General features: G+C 37.1%; 1 protein-coding gene across 1 annotated transcript in view; it reads right to left on the minus strand.

Moving 5' to 3' along the window:
- Positions 1 to 16,765, minus strand: part of mmp16a (matrix metallopeptidase 16a (membrane-inserted)) — a 53,991-nt gene that overhangs the window by 3,476 nt on the left and 33,750 nt on the right. The window contains exons 5-8 of the mRNA XM_088918757.1: positions 15,898 to 16,059; positions 9,904 to 10,121; positions 3,422 to 3,560; positions 156 to 306 (exon numbers count right to left, since the gene is read on the minus strand). Coding sequence (XP_088774883.1) covers positions 156 to 306; positions 3,422 to 3,560; positions 9,904 to 10,121; positions 15,898 to 16,059 — 670 coding nt within the window. The remainder of the gene's footprint in view (positions 1 to 155; positions 307 to 3,421; positions 3,561 to 9,903; positions 10,122 to 15,897; positions 16,060 to 16,765) is intronic.

Genomic DNA, 16,765 nt, shown 5'->3' on the forward strand with positions numbered 1-16,765 from the left:
TTGTACCCCACTTTTATAATTGCAGGATTTTTCCATGGTGCAATAGCACAAAAACACACCATCCATATTTTCAAGGATCACATAAAAAGTGCCCTAACCTATAGTTTGACAGGAAACCCTAGAAAGACTGTTTTTTGTGAGATTTCAATACAGACCTGTCACCTTTGAAGAAATAGGTCTTGGCCACATCCTCCCACCAGACAGCGGTCTCTATACCCTGGCTTGGCATTCCCTTTCCAAACTTTGACAAATCTTGAGGGTAAGTGGGCTGTAGAGTTGTATCCTTAAACACCCAGAATTTGTTACCTAAAAGAGTGTGAGTCATTATTATAAATATTCATAATAATATCTGATTTATACATAATATAATCATAATGACCCATCAAGAGTCAGTACAGTGAACATTATATAAGAATGTAGTTTGTTACAAAATTGACATTGATATTTCTGTTGTCAAAATACACAGTACTGTAAATTCCCTGCAGTTGCTAAAGTTCCTAGCTGAGTAACAACAATTTGAGCAAGATCTGTGCCAGACTTGTGTGCGAAATAATAAGAAATACAATAGTTATTGATAATATTTTTCTAATAGCAGATGAGACGCTAACATTTCAGAGTTTCAGAGTGTACTGTAGAATCAAATTATTCCATATCATGCTGAAGCTTCCTCAGTACAATTACAGTATTTTTGACGAGTTTGGTTCTATAAAGTGAACTAATAAGGTAAAATTATTTTCACAGCCCATATCTGGATATCTGGGAAATTCTAGTAGCCTACTTAGAGAGTAAAAAACAATAAAAACCTGTGTTTTACTCTTATGTGGTCATGAGGTTATAGAGAACAACAGAAATGTTCACAAATCCGTAAATGGCATACTTCTAATTCTAGCAACAAAGGAAATGCTTCCCCATTTGGTACATTTTCAAACAGGCAAGACATTGCTGGTGGAAGTATAGGGGACTGTTTTCAATATGTGAAGTACACGGGGATACAAGTTCTCCTAAACCAAAAAACCTCTCAAGCTTCTGTGATCTGCTGAACAAAGCAAAGTGAAAGTGCAGGAAGCTTGGTAAAGTGGCAGGGAGACAGGGGGTTGGGGTTTCACAGCTACTCTTAGAGCTCTTTCACATTCAACTGAGAGACAGCTTTGATATTTTGTGCTCCTAGGAGTCTCCAGATCCTCAGGAGGCATGAAACCCTCTAAAGTACAGGGTAGACAGCATCACGTTTACACAGACAAATGTTTGGAGCATTCCTGAGGATCATTTTTGAACCAGTTTATGTATATTTTCACTGTAAATACTGTAACTACTATGTAAAGCCAGGTGGGTGGCGAGGAACTCTACAATCTCTAAGATTGTGTATAAATCATTATCCTTAACAGCGAACAAGAACTCCTATTGCATGTGGTGTGCTCAGCTAGTGCTCACCCTGCACATCTGGTCAGCAAGATTCTCTCCAAGACATCTTATTATTACAGTACATCTTTAGCAACATAAGTCATAACAAACTTTCAGGTTTTATTGAGCATGGTTTCTAGCTTTTTAATTGCATTTTTCTGCAAAACCCCATTTCTGTTTTTCTAAAAGTAGGCCATGCTTATATTCATGTTGGAAGTAGAGGAGAAACAAAACACTGAAGCACTTCTGAAAACGTACTCATCAAAAGGATTAAGAAACAGACCCTTATTTTCAGAGAAGAAAAGAAAACTAGGTTACTTCTGTCTGTGGATTTTTTTCCAACACAGATTTAATATAACACTGGAGAGAAATCCCAAAAAACAGCCAGAAAGCTATAAGTCCTCACACAACCAGGAGAACTGCACACACTGTCTGGGCAGGCCTTGAAGAACAGCTGTTTAAATAGAACCGGCTCAGTTGGGAAGATAACTTTCTAATAAACTGGCAAACAATGAAAGTGATTATAAAAAATAAAATGGAACTCTACATCACATTAGGGTTCAACTTATGCCCCTTTCTTTATTAATCCTAAAATTACGCCTAGCCTGCTTTAGTGAGATTCCAAGGAATGTCTCTGGTATATCATCTATGACCATTATTTAGAAAAGTGTGCATATATTTTCCACTTTATTAAAATAAAGTGGAAAGTACATTTCTCAAGAAACTACTGTATAGTATTAGTACACTGCATTTATTTACTTTTTCAGAGTAAAAATATATTTAAGAAATATGTTCACTTAACAGTTGGAATCATAAAGAAATAATACTTTGCAGATCTAAAACATTAAAATATTTGAATCCAAGAGTTATTAAAAGTTTTTTTCTAACTCCATAAGGGGACGTTCACACTCATTTTGCTGTGACTGCGGGATTTTAAAAGATGCAGGTCCAAGAGTAGCAAAGCAAGGGATTTAGGCATGTTATTAAAAGGGATTTTGATCTATGCTGGATTATGGTGAAATTAAAGTTAGGATTTTTCTCCCACACATAAACCACTTATTCTCCTCATATACAGTACTCACTAATATTGACCATAGGAACCATTTTTATAGGGATTAACAGCCATATTTGATCCGGCTAGACAACAGGTCCCAGATTAGCCTTTGACATTAATCATTGTTATAGTCTACTGAAGATAAATCCTGTTACTTAAAAGACAAAGAAAGTGAGCCTACAGGGGTAACTGAACAAGCACAAGGATTTCAGAGTCAGAAATGATGGGGAAATCTGATGCTGAACTTTACTCCTCTGAGTAAATGCTTGAAGTAAACACTTCGCCCAAATGCTTGAAGTAGGAAAGAAAGGTGTGCAGTAAATGTATAGGTTTTTATTAGCATGAATGTACAAATATATACAAATACGTGTGAGGAATCTGCTCTGAAAATGGTTTGTCAATAACCTGAATGCTGATAAGTGTGAATGGCGTAGCTCAGTAATAATCCGGTAACACCACAAAGTAATGCCATCTATTTCCATTTGAAAGCAACAGATTTCAGTATTCCACTCTTGACATCTTAATACTTAGTGTAAATTGTATGTATGGATTATTATTACAATCTTTACTGTAGATTGTAAATTTATGGATTATATTCTAGTGCATTTGGTTAATACAATCTCAGTTATTCAGAAGTAAAGCCAGTCTATAATGTTAAGGATCTCTACAGTTACCCCAATCACTTGATTAAAGCTAAAATAACATGGTTACTAAGCACAAAGTAAATTTCAAGTATTCATGTATAACTTCCTATAGAAAAGCTTAATTCAAACTGTCATATTAATATTTTAATTCTTCTCTTGATGTTCTCAAAATGAGAAGGAAATCTGGAAGATTAGTACTATTTTTCATCTTCAAAGTATTGCCATGAAAAACATGTCTTTTGTATGTCTTGTGTTATTAAAACACAAATTAAAAAAGCAGCAGAGCTCACAATGATTGATAGGTTTGCATACTTGCTCTTACCTTTGAAGAACACAAACTTTCCCTCGCTGTTTTCATACACTGCGTCAATCTTAGGAGGCAAACCCCTCCAGAAGTAGGCGATTTGCATGGGGTAGCCAGGCATCACAGCATTGTCCCTCACTCTCCAGAACCACTGATCCTAAAAACAAAACAGAAACTGCTATTCAAACACTGTTCCAAGACTCCATCCTTCTAAAAAAACATCAAGATCTCATCTCTGCAGCACTTTAAAGAGTGATATGCAGCACACCAGAAAACAGATCAAGGAATGAATTAGACACTGGTGACTTCTCTTTACATAGGAACACATTCCTGTTCAGAAATGGATTAAGAACTGCCTTTAACGTCAATATACTTTACTTGAAGCAGGCTTTCTCTTTGCTATTGTCTCTATGTGACTACCCAATGATAATATGGCATCATGAATGCAGGCTAGAAAAGAAAGTTTCTCTAGAAAAAAAAAAGGAAAATAACAGTGCTATATGCCACATTCAGGAATAAAAACACCAGAAACACTCCTTTCTTGTCTGGGTGTTCAACAGCAAGGAGTCTGTCACAGACATTCAGTTAGTCTCGCTGAGCACAGAGCCTTTTGCGTGTCCCAGGAGATTTACTGGGCCTTGAGGAAAACGGAGTGCCCTGGCTGAGCTGTGCTTTGCATGAAAACCTCACTAAATAATTCACAGCTGCCTCTGGATGGGTGGTGCTTTGACTTGATACAAAATAAATAGCAGTCTTTTCTCCAGAGAACTTTAAAGCAAATCCAAATCCAAGCCAATGCTGGAAACTAAAGTAGAAAACTCCCCATAACACTCTCTCCCATGCAAGTGGAAGAGCAAAGGGAGATGATGGAGGAAACTGGTTAAATATGTGATGATGCTGGCTCCCTGTACTTCAAGAGCCAACAAAGCCAACAAAGAAAAAACGTGGACATTAAAGACTAAGGCGTGTCATTTTTCCAACCCAGCTCAAGATAGCAAATTCCTGCCAAGACTCACAGGAAATGTGAAATCCAGCTGCAAAAATCATTCTGGATCAGAAAGAGTCACTCCACCCTCTTTATAGATATTGCACACTCACTTCACGTAGTAACAGTAAGATTGTAGTACAGTATATTGAAAAGTCATCACTTTTGCAGATTTTTGTAGAGGAGCTCCCACTCTCATGTCACTTCCAGAAGCCAGATGCTAAAGCCTAGCACTACACTGACAGCCATTAGTTTCTTTTTTCTTTGGACAGCCTGCGAACTAACTGAAAACAGATTATTATATGAAATTTGAGGTCATACTCATTCCTTATGGTATAAAAATGAAATAAATACGCTGCAAATTACAAATACACGCCATCCACTGCTAACACACAGAAACCCAACCAAACAGCTCAGAACAGAACACCTGCCACTTAATTGGACTAAAACTTTAATTTTCACTTTTTTGTAATGTGAAAATTAGAAGAGAAGAGAAGAGAAAGTACAGGAATCCAAGAAAGGTGTCCTCTACATGCCATGCATTTCCCCTGCCTGTGTCACCTGGCCTACACCATCTGACCACTGTGGCAACTGCATTTAGGGAATTGTCTTTTATTAGAAACAATGTCCTACAAAACTAGCTAAGTTAGAATTTTAAAGGTTAGTGATATCGATGTTCAGGCTTTTTATTCTGTTCCTTGTTTTACCTCCAAATAATGTTTTGTTTTACAATTGTATTTTCTTATTTGGTCTTAGTCTGTTTTTCATACTGGATTTCTTTACAGTTTCTGAAGATATTCCTTAGAGATAAGTAGCAATGAGTCTCATTTAAGGCCAAAATTATGTTTTCAGTCCCTTGTAACTCACAAAAAAGGTGGAAAACAACACGTACTGTATATAGAGATAAAAATGCAACCCCATGTAACATGCTCCTATTACACTTCTTAGAAACCCATTTTAAAAGCTGCCTTTGCTTTTAAAACAACCAGATGTTAAAAGTTATAACTAATCAGCTGAGTTCAGCTTTTATTCTGGAGTCAAGACAAACCTTCAAACTTTTGTTCAGAACATCTATAAAATAGGGGGATTTGGCTAGCTGTTCTAATAGTATTCAGTCCTGTGTCTCTACAGATTTTGTGAGCATCAAAAAAAAAGCAACACATAGTAATATTTAACAGAAATAATGTACAAAGCAAAACTAAGTGACTGACAAATTACTTGCTTAACCTCTTAAGTGGCACAAGCAGAGAAGGATAGGAGAATAATAAAAAAAATGAGCAGTTCTCAGGATCTGAAATCTTCTTTTATGAAAATAGTATCTCAACCTCACTGTTGAGTAGACAGAAACAGGGTTTCAGGTGCTTTTGCGTATATACTGTACTGTATGTCAGTCTTTTAAAAAGCAAAAAACAGAATGTGGCACAGTGCTATATTTTATTACATTTTACCGCTCTTACTAAAAACATTTATGCTCAAAATTGAGACTGTAATGTATGAATAGAAATAATTCCATAAGCTGTGGAAATACAAATGGTAAAATTAAGACATTTCTACAAAGACTCTTTCTGCTAAATTATTATGAAGCTGTCAATGGCAAGTCTTCAGTGGTTACTATACACATTAGTATACTGAAGTGTTAATGTTTATTTTCAACACTGTAAGAAGGAGTACTGAAATACTCAACAGAAAGTATGTATATTGTTCATTTGTGACTCTTCTGTGAGTTTAGAACAGAATGGATACACTACATTCAATCAGTACAGTATTTGCACCTGGATTTGTGAAAGCCAATGCATTGAAATGGGTTAAATGTGCTAACTTTGTACAGGGCTGTAAGACCCTGGGCTTGTGCTTACCAAAGTGTCACAATCAGTCCCATGGGTAACCTCTGAGAACATGAACACTGTAACTGTGAGATGAGAACAGCTTGCTTGTGAAAAGATATGTGAGTGACTTTGCTTGGTGCTCACAATTAAAATAACACATGCACACAGGAAAAAGCCCAGGGGGAAACTAAAACATTTTGCCAGGTTATGCTGCTGAAAATAGAAATGAGTGATAACAACTAGGAATTGAGTGACAAACCATCTAAACATCAAACTTGTGTTGAGAGAGGAAGAAGAGGCACTGACAGGGGCATGAAGAGCTGCTGCGAACATGAAACGATGCAGTTACTGAAAAAGGAAATACACCCCAATCATACAATCACAATATTTTATATCTGAGTAATTAAACCATTTAAAAAATGAAAAGGAAACCTTTGTTGGCATTTGAGGCCTTAGTAAAGGGATAAACCATGTTCATAAAGCCTTCACCATCAAGGATCATTAACATTAAATCCATTGCATCTCCAAAAATAAAATCTGCATGCTATTCAGACTGCCTGAGTAATCCCTCACCTCCTCAGTACATACTGTGCAACAGCTGTATTATCTACTCTCTTTTGGATGAAGCTAAAAATTGCACATACAGTACTTATACTTGACCATCTGCATTCATTACAGACAGGTTTAATTAAACTTGGTGATAACTATAATGTGGTATTACACAAATTTTGTGCACAAGCTGTTACTGCTGCTGTTGCAGCTTCAGCTTTCCAGACTTTCTTCTCACACAGCAGCAACACTCAGAATTCACATTGTCTGCACTAAGTCTGTCCTCAGGATTAGGAAGGAAAGTGGTTTCTATGGGTTTCTAAATCTGGCTGCCATGACAAGCCATCTACTTGCATGAGGCCAAAACACAGTGTTTCCTACTCTGACAAATGAAAGGCGTAAAACAAAGGTGTCTGGCAAATTATTAATTACTACCTTCCAAGGAGAAAGAAATGTTTGCAACAATACACGTTTCTGGTGACGCACATTGTATACAAAACCTCAATTATAAAGCGTTCCAAGTATAATGTTTTTCATCATCACTTATGTCATCAGCGTCCTACTCAGGGAACCATTCACTCTGTATTGAATGTAAATTCCCCTTTTCTAAAGAATCTTTCATTCTTTTGCAACTACAGCACATTGGTATGTCTTTCAGTCCCACTATGGCAGTATAAATTCCTGGATATGAATGGAAATACTTGATTTAATCCATTGATACATTTCTACTCCTTGCTTTGTAATAAAACATGTTGTACAATAATACTATATATATATAAAATCTGAATATTTGTAATGGTACACACTGTATGAACCAGATAAACCAGCTGAAATGTACAATGTGGTAACACTGTATATCAAATGAAAGGCTGTTTTCTTTAGAACATAGCCCCTTGCAGTGGATGTTGACAAGTCAAATGGCCTTTTGCCTTTAATAAGTGAACATTCCTAACTAAGAATCAGAGGTTTATTTATGAAATTTTGAAAAGCACATCTTCATGGGATGCATGTGTAAAATATCTGAAAAGGAAAGTCACTGAATTTGCCACTGAATCTGAATGAAGAAGGCTGCCACCAGAGGAATTTTTTAAATCTGTTTTGTTTGAGGCAATATAGGGATCTAAGTCTTTACTTTATTGTGTATTAATCCATTAATCTAACTAAATGTTACAATTTAATCTGTTAAAAAGCCTTGGCTGTAGTAAAAGCAAAGTGTTTTTTTAATTAAGCCTCTAGCTCAGTGTTTCTTTTCCTTTTAATCCTTTTAACTTTCATTACAATGTGGCCTCAATTAAATTAAATGTTAGCACTTCGAAGAAAAGTCCTCCTTCAAACTGAAAAGATGTCAGACACTGTTTACGTAACAAACCAATAGAGGTCTGTTCCATTTTCTACCCTTTTAATCTCTTAGGTTATTTCATAGGTCCTCATTTCAATTGACCTTTGTATGCACTTACAGTCTCTATTTCCTTTCCGTCTAATGCTAGATCCCCAGATGGGGACAATTTCAAACACAGAGTAGACAGACTTCAGATTGAGCAGTTTTCTTTCAATGGTTAAATGATATATTCAGAGGTATGTATATAATTCATATGTGTTACAGTAAATGACAAATTATATTTTAACAAACATCAAATCGTCTGTAAAGGGAAGCGCAATGATGCACAATATAACTACAGACAAAGCCGCACTGTTGATATTACTGAACACCTTTTGAAGGTTTGCCTTTGTTGTGCTCAACTGATTAGGAAAACACAGGTAAGGGGAAAGACTTCTTTCTATCTTTGTCAAAAATGTACAAAACTACCACTGTAGCAAGAGGAGGCCTGAGTTCACTTGTTCACACTAAGTGACATGTAGTAGACCCTTAACTCCAACTCAGGGCTTTTCCAATGTTTACTAATGTGCTCCCTTTTGCTGCAGATTTCATATTAGATAATCTTAAACTTAATCTTATTTTCATTCTTGTCGTTAAGCAAGACTACTTTAGGAATAGTATACTTTCTGCTGAACGTAGGCGTGGACTGTCACTGACTTATTGCTGCTTGGTAAATGTGAGATTAAAATGTCATAAGAGAAAGAAAAGCAATATGTGGGAGTTTCAGACAAAGGACAGATAACCTCTTATATAACAAACATATGATTCACAGACTGCATGTCCCTTTGCCAGCCATCTGAAACATATCTGATAAATAAGAAGTGGAAAGTCTATCAGTCCATGCTTCAGTTACAGAATCAGATTAATAGGCTTTCAAATTTCCTATATTTTTGTTTCTTGAAAAGTCATTTTCTTTCAGCTGCCTGATCACTCCAGCCAGACTGCTGAAGAGGGGGTTTTGTTGCTCTGGCTTCGGAATAAGGAAATTCAAAGTCTGACCGGGGTCACAGAGCTGCTAACAGACTCGGGCACTTTTCCTGAAATGAATTTCCTGAACCTTCACATTTCACCTACTTTCAATCCCTCTAAAATCATGATATAACTTTCAAAGATTAAAAAGGCATAAAAAAGCATATCGTTATTCTAAGCAGATGGATAATAGTTAAGGTATTGTAGTCACAGTAGTCTAATGTAGTCCACCTTGACTTAAATATCATTACTAATGTATGAGTTCCTTTCATATTTACAGTCTACATTTTTAGAAACTTTTCAGAATGAAAAACATGACAGCAAAAGGGAATGTTAAATCTCCTGAGATAACTGGTGAGCTAGAGAATCTTAAAGAAAAATATGAAATGCTTATGTAAAGAGGGACCATCAGTGATGATGGTCTACACCAGCGAATCAGCGGAAGTGTGGATAAAGCTAGCCCACACAAAATATTAAGTGAGCCTACACATACTGAAAAACATATTAACCTATTCCTTAAACCTCCTGCACTACCCTCACATAGACGTCCCATTCTGGTAAAGTGAAATAAGAAGAATAGAAAGGAAAGCACTGAACAAAAACAGATAACCTTTATTAAAAACATAATCAAAGTGTTGTTTTCAGTAACAGTCTCTGATGGAAGAAAAGCATCTTATGACACTAAATGACACTAAAATGTCATGATGGTGACTGTTTCCACTAATGTATGTGGGTATGTTACTGTATGGTAGGGATGTAATCACATTGACAATGGTTTCTACATCCCTCCTACCTTGAAGACAAACATCTCTCGCCGCAGAATAGCCAATGTGTTGAAGCTGCCATCACAGATGTTCGGCTTGGCACTGGGGTACGAGGGTCTGTCTCCTGTGGGGAGTCTTGGGGGTCGGGTCTGCCGGTCGTGTTTTCGGGGGTCAGAGGGAGGGTGGGAGCGTGGGGGTGGGGCAGTAGGGAGGGGCTGCGTAGGCTGGGGAACCTTTTCAGGTGGACCTGAAAATAGCAAGAAACATAAAAGAAGGCCTGTCAGACATCTGTCTTAAATATGCACACTACAGTATGTCTTAACTTTCTATCAGTGGGTTCATTTAGGTACTGCTTGGGGTTTTCCATATGGATAAAGGAACCCTGCAGTTTATCTAACACTGGAAAACGAGTTGTTATCAGATAAACAGGCTGTGTTCTTTCAGGAATTATGAAGCAGAATTTCTTACTGTGCAATTCTGTTTTATTGAGGGACCACTGCACAAAATTTTGCTGTTGAGAATGTACCAGTACTCAGCGATTTTTCATGGTGGAAACAATAAATCCTGCACCTGTTCACCAAATCTCCTGTAGAGATGTGTGGGGATGTGTAGAGTGTAAATGACACACTAACTCTTTTGTCCCTGCTGACTCAGCTCCAGTGCTACCTTGCATTGTCTTCACACACTGCTCCCTGGAGAAAATAAAGCCATGGTCTTCCTATCTCGCATCCTTTCACTTTTGTCTGACAACAAAGAGTCACAGACTTAACCCCTTCACTTCCCTCACAGTCCTTGCTACATAAGGGAGAGGGTGAGGCCTGGCAGCTATTCCATTAGCAGAATAGTGACAGCTGTAATTGTGTAGGCTTACCAGGTCAAGGAAATCACTAGTGATTACGAAAAAACTTTAGAAAGAAAGTACTTATTATGTCTCAATCTTTCTTTTCATAATTCATCAATGCATAATGACCAATGGATAAAATTACCAAATGCAAAAGTGCAATGACAATGAAAAAAGATAATTAAAAGGGGAAAAAAGAAAATTAAGCCAAGCAGAGAATTCTGTCTAAACAGATCACAGTATCATTCATAATGCTTTCAAAAGTAGTTGACTTCATTCAAAGAATAATGTAATAATTGCTATAGAAGTAAATTCATATCCAGGTACTCTAGGCACACAATTAACCAAAAATATTAAATATCACAATATATAATTAATCACATTTTAATAAATGTACTACCTTTTCTAAGCCTTCTTAAATTATGCACTCTTATTTTATGAAAATTCAACCTATGTCTGTAATTCTGGTGTCACAGGACCATAGAGCATAATCATATCCAAGTTGTGACTAAAAGCTGTGATTGAGAAAGCAACATATGATATTGCAAATGAGAAGAGGCCATTCAGCCCATCTTTCACATCTGGTAGTTTAGTAGATAAGTGAATTTGAATCTAAATGTCCATCCTGCTATTTCTTAAAAGAGCACAGTCTAGCCTTAAACAGCTGCTGGAAAACCTGGTCCAGATACCCAGAGCTCTCTGCCTAAAGAAGTGTTTCCTATTTTCCACCTTGACCTTTTGTCCGTGTTCCACTACTGAGTATGAAATAATCTCTTGAGATGACTTTATTGATACCGCTTAAGAGTTTATAAGTTTAGATAAAATCTTATCTCACTCTCCTTTGTTCTATACTTAAATTACTTAGTTCTTTTAACCTGTTTGTGTATGAACATCCCCTGAGATGAGGCAGCATTCTTGCTGCTCTTCTTTGAACTCCTTCCAAGTCTACAATATCCTTTTTGTAGTACAGTGTAACAGAATCCAAGGTTTGCTGTGGAATAGCAGGCAGCTGCTGCAGTGTAATATAATAGACACTAATTTCCCAAAGCATCAGGGGACAATTGTGAACATGTTGATGGCTCTGGGACAGGAGTTTTTTTGCATGGAAAGCATAAAGTTTGCCGAGTGTATTTCATGCTCAAGCATATATAATTTCTTACACTCTCTAAAGTAAGTTATACCACAGTATTGTTACTGTCACCATCCTCTCCTCCAGGGGGCACTCCAACCTCCTCATGTTAGTCCTTTGAATTATTACCTGCATTATTTCCTGGTGTGCCTTGTTTTAGTTTTCCTACTTAAATTTACCCCTTCCTGCCTTTGGAGCTCAGCTTTGGTACATGGTAGCTCGATGGCCCGCCTAGTACCAAGTCGCCCCATGTCCGTGGCTTGAGGGCATAGGCCTGTTTATGCTCTCCGACCCACTGAGCCCGGGGCTTGGAAGCGGAGCCCCCTATTTCCTGGATTCTCGTCTTGTCTTGTCTGTGTTCCTGTTCGTCTGTGTCTCCTGATTAATCTCCCGGCAATGGACTTATGGACTTCCCTTTGAACTTCCTTGGATATGTTTGCCTACGGATTTTCCCTGCAAGTCTGCACGAACCTCCCTACAGTACTTCACTGTGACCACCAACAAACCCAGTGTGTCTTTCCTGAACCCTGTCTATGGTCCTTTTTCCAGAATCGCCACCTCGGATAGGGTCTAAAACATCACCCTCTACGGGAAACCAATTCGGCTTCTGTGACAAGTATGACTACAAAACCTGTCTTCTCAGAGCAGTGGGGATCAGTTCCACTGGACATCCAATCCCTTGCAGATTTTCGAAAACGTATGTAACCCTTTGATTGTTAAAATAACATAGTTAAATAATTAATCAATTAGTTCAATTAAGAAACTGAGTGCATAGACAAGATTGAACCAGACACCTCTGTTGATCTTGAGAACTATTCAGGGAGGAATCATTTAGAAGACCAGCTAGATCAGTGATTGCCAACTCCAGAATTACTGGAGGTGCTGGATCAATTGTTGTTTCTCTTCCCAAGTTCTTAACAGAAGAGGGTGTTACTGCCTGGTTGGGGTTCTTATTAGATAATCTGCAATAAAATGATACTGCATACAGTATATGTTTCTGTGGTTTCCTGCAATACCATTCATTTCACAAAATTGTTTCAAAATGTTAGGGATGGTGGGATGTAAGATAAAGCCTGAAAAACACTGAGAAAAGACAAGTGGGTCTTTTAAGTTCACCCTTTTCAGAAGGAAAGGTGTCACACTTTCTGTTGTACAAGTAAACTTGTACATATTTACACAAATTTACATTTGTTCAGTAATATTAGTTTCCATCTTTTATGTGCAGAAGCATGATGTCACAATCCAATAAACTTTTTCAATCTTTTCATGGCTTAAACTGTTTTCTGCAGCATTAATACTAACATTTTTTCTTTGAAAAAGGAATAGATTCACAATTACTTTGAAACTAATACATTAGTTGTTTAATAAATTACAATTTTAATTTTCAGTTAATGAATAATTAAAAGCATTACTAAATGTATGCAGTAAATCCAGACCATTCAGAATCGATAAACTATATTATGTATCCCTTTATAACACAAAAACAATGACATAGAGCAGTGCTGTTTTTTTTAACAGTAAAATAACAGGTTGTTAATCATATCTCTCCACTTCCAGTAAAAAATGATAGAGCTTTAATCATATTTAGAAAAAAACACTCAAGACTAATCCCTGCTAAAGAGGAAATATATATTTATAGTTTGAGTGGACAAAATTATTACAAATCACTTCATCCTGAGCCAAAAATTCAAAGACATTACAACCAATTACTGACCCAAATAGCTGGCTAATCTCTACTGTTTATTTTATTAAGTCAGTGATTATGTAACTCAGGCATTCAAACTGCATGTCTGATGCACAATAATCTGCCAAGTCAGAATCCTCTCTGCTCATTGCATTTCTACACTGACTGTAGTGCTATTCTTTTCTCTGTACTGACCACAAAACTAAACTAAAATTCACTGATTGATTTATGTCTCTTTAACCACAATAAAGCTGCTAAAAAAGCAATCTGCACTTCAAATTATATTATGTAACAAAGGAAAAAGTACACAATAGCTGTCCGTCCTCCACTAAGTAGAGAAACTAAATCATTAAAACCGCAGCGAGAACATATTTATGAGCTATCCCAAATGTACAGCGTGATGAGATGGTGCTCTCAAATGGTGTTGCACCAATTGCATTCAAAGTGTTGTGCTATTCTGGGCAAAGCTCAGTGGAATGTTTTAATAGTCTTCTGCAGAGATGAATAAAAGGGACAAAACAAACATTGCACATGCTCGATCAATACTATTCTGGCAATCCAATGCCATACTATTCAGCTCACAGAGATTTTGTTGCAGAAACAGTATCTAAATATCTATCCCTTCCTTCATTTTTTCCCCTCTTTGCCTGGGCAGCTGAGGTTCTTCGGTGTAAGTCATCTCCAGTCTTTACACTATTTCCACTGCCTTTCATCAACAGCGTGGCTACCCATCTAGCCAAGTCGAAGTCGCGAAAAGTGAACATCAGCCAAGGGCTGTCGCAGGAAAACACAAACACACTTTGATTTAACTAGGCTGCAGCCCATTACACACCATGGGCCAGATTTACTTAGCTTGTACTGTTGTTCGATGATTAATACTTTTCTGGTTAAGGGGGGTTAAATTAAACTATTGCTAATGGTAAAAGAAGAAAACACTGGTGCATAAAAAGCCTGTAAGCCTTGTAAATGTTCAAGATTCTAAACATTAGTATCAAGTATAATTGATAACTACAAGACACAAGGGGCAGAGGTACAGTATGCAGTAGTAATTAGGGCTGTGATCAGGAGGGTTGTGGGTTTATATCTTAGCCCTGATGCTGTGGTTGTGCTCTTGAACAGGTAGTTCAATTCATTCTTCAAAACACTTGACAACTTGTTCTCATTAGACTTGTCTGGTTAAATAAGAGACTAAACTGAAATTCAAGCTTATTTTGGGGTTTAATTAAACACTGTCACCCTTTTTCAGAACTCCTGTGAAGAACAAGCATTTTGAGGTGAAAAAGATCCCCTGTGATTGGTAGCACAGCAGGGGAATCTGCACATAAAACCATTACTTTTAAAGGGACTAGATGTGGCAAACAGACCACCCAGATGTTATGATGCTTTCTCAACCTAATTTTACTCCAGATGATGGCACACCTACAGTAGCTCCCACTTTTACTCGATAGTAACATCTACATCACTCAGTCTAACCCGTTTGGCCAGTTCTTCCAATAACTATGGAAGAAAAATATGCCTTCCTTCTTACCAGCAGCAGACGCAGCCACAACCGAGGCTGTTAATCAGAATACGAAAATAATTATTTTAACCTAAACTATAAGTTGTAAAACTGTAAGATGTAATCAAAAGTTTTAAATCCCAATTTCTTCAGAATGTTTCAAATGATCTCACCCTGAGATCTTGGTGTTTAACGGTCAAAGTATCAGTGACTATTTATAAGAAATGTGTGTCCACACATATAGCCAATTCCTTGAGATAATGCTGCTTGTGGAATGTTTCGTTGCCATCCTCTGCAGCTCCAGCCTATTTTCAGGTACAAAATGTGTCTGCCCTTTTACAGTTGTAAAAAGAGCAATTCTGGATTCTTTTACAAAATCGTGAGATGGGTTTTAAAAACTGATATTTTTGCTTACTATTCAAGAATAAAAATGAAGGAAGAAAGGAGACAGATGAAATGAAAGCAAAGGCATGGAAAAGAAAAAAAGTAGAGGGAAAAGATGAAGAAGAGGTAGACATGGTAGAAACTGACAATTGTTTACACACTTCAAAAAGCCCATATGACAATTATTTTAAAAAGAAATAGAACAAAGCTATATGAGAAGTCAGAAGGTCAGAGTTGAAAAGTCTGAAAGGCTGTGACTCTGATGAGGTACCTGAATGCACAATTATTTGAAAAAACAATTCCAGAACCTGAATACATTGTGCATTCCCTGAGGACAAACACAAGCAGTGTTTCCATGGTGACTGAAAGTCCCTGGAGCTTTTGGATGAAGATCAGCTTTAGATAGAGGGTGTACTGATTACCATTAATCAGCACCCACACAGATCAGCTTTATGCCGCATGATGCAATTACAATTACAATTCATACCATATATCTTCTGTATTCCCTGTAGGTCGTCATAAGGCAGTTTGAAGTTCTCAGTATCCATGTACTGGTAGAATGGGGCCATAATAGCAGTGGGATCATTGGAGTGTTCAAGGCCAAGAGCATGACCCAGCTCATGAACTGCCACCAGAAACAAGTCGTTACCTACAGAAGAACAAACAGAAAGAAAGTGGTCAGAATTATCAAAAATTCTATCTCAGCTATGACAGCTTGATCTGTACAGCCAAACAGATCAGCTATGACAGCTTGATTGGCATTAGATTGGTTCAGTAATAACTATGCACTTGATGAATTACTGGAATTACACCAAGACTCATATTCTGTACATTTAGTGAATGCTTGTCTTATGAACATTTGCCACAACAAATAAACATTACAAATTTCAGATGTTTTCCATAAAAATGCCATGCATATACTTTGCTTTGCTATGGTTTTGTATGGCTTCATTAATTCTTTACCATGCCCCTTTCAGCTTTTAAAAGACATTCACCATGATTTCATTGAGTTTCACTCCACTTTGCTATTATCATGGACTTTCACAGAAAACAATTCAAATAAAGAAAGCCTTAAATGTAATGTACACAACTACAGCTGAGCAAGGCATACTCTGGGAAACACAAAGTCTTCCATGCGTGTTTTTATAATCACAGGAACCTTAGCCAATATGTCTAAAGAGTCCTACAGCTTATAATTAAGTTTGCAAGCCCTTGATTTTAAATGTATTACTCCTTTGAACCAAATTAGGTTTGTTGCAAAAAAAAGCTCCATGTGCACATTGGGTCATGATCTGGGCTAAGATTGAGAGTGGCTGACCACAGAAATCAGGCAGAGCTTCATAAAGCCACATCAT

This window comes from Atractosteus spatula, chromosome 6 (genome assembly GCF_055471065.1).
Source record: "Atractosteus spatula isolate fAtrSpa1 chromosome 6, fAtrSpa1.hap1, whole genome shotgun sequence".
Taxonomy (NCBI): domain Eukaryota; kingdom Metazoa; phylum Chordata; class Actinopteri; order Semionotiformes; family Lepisosteidae; genus Atractosteus; species Atractosteus spatula.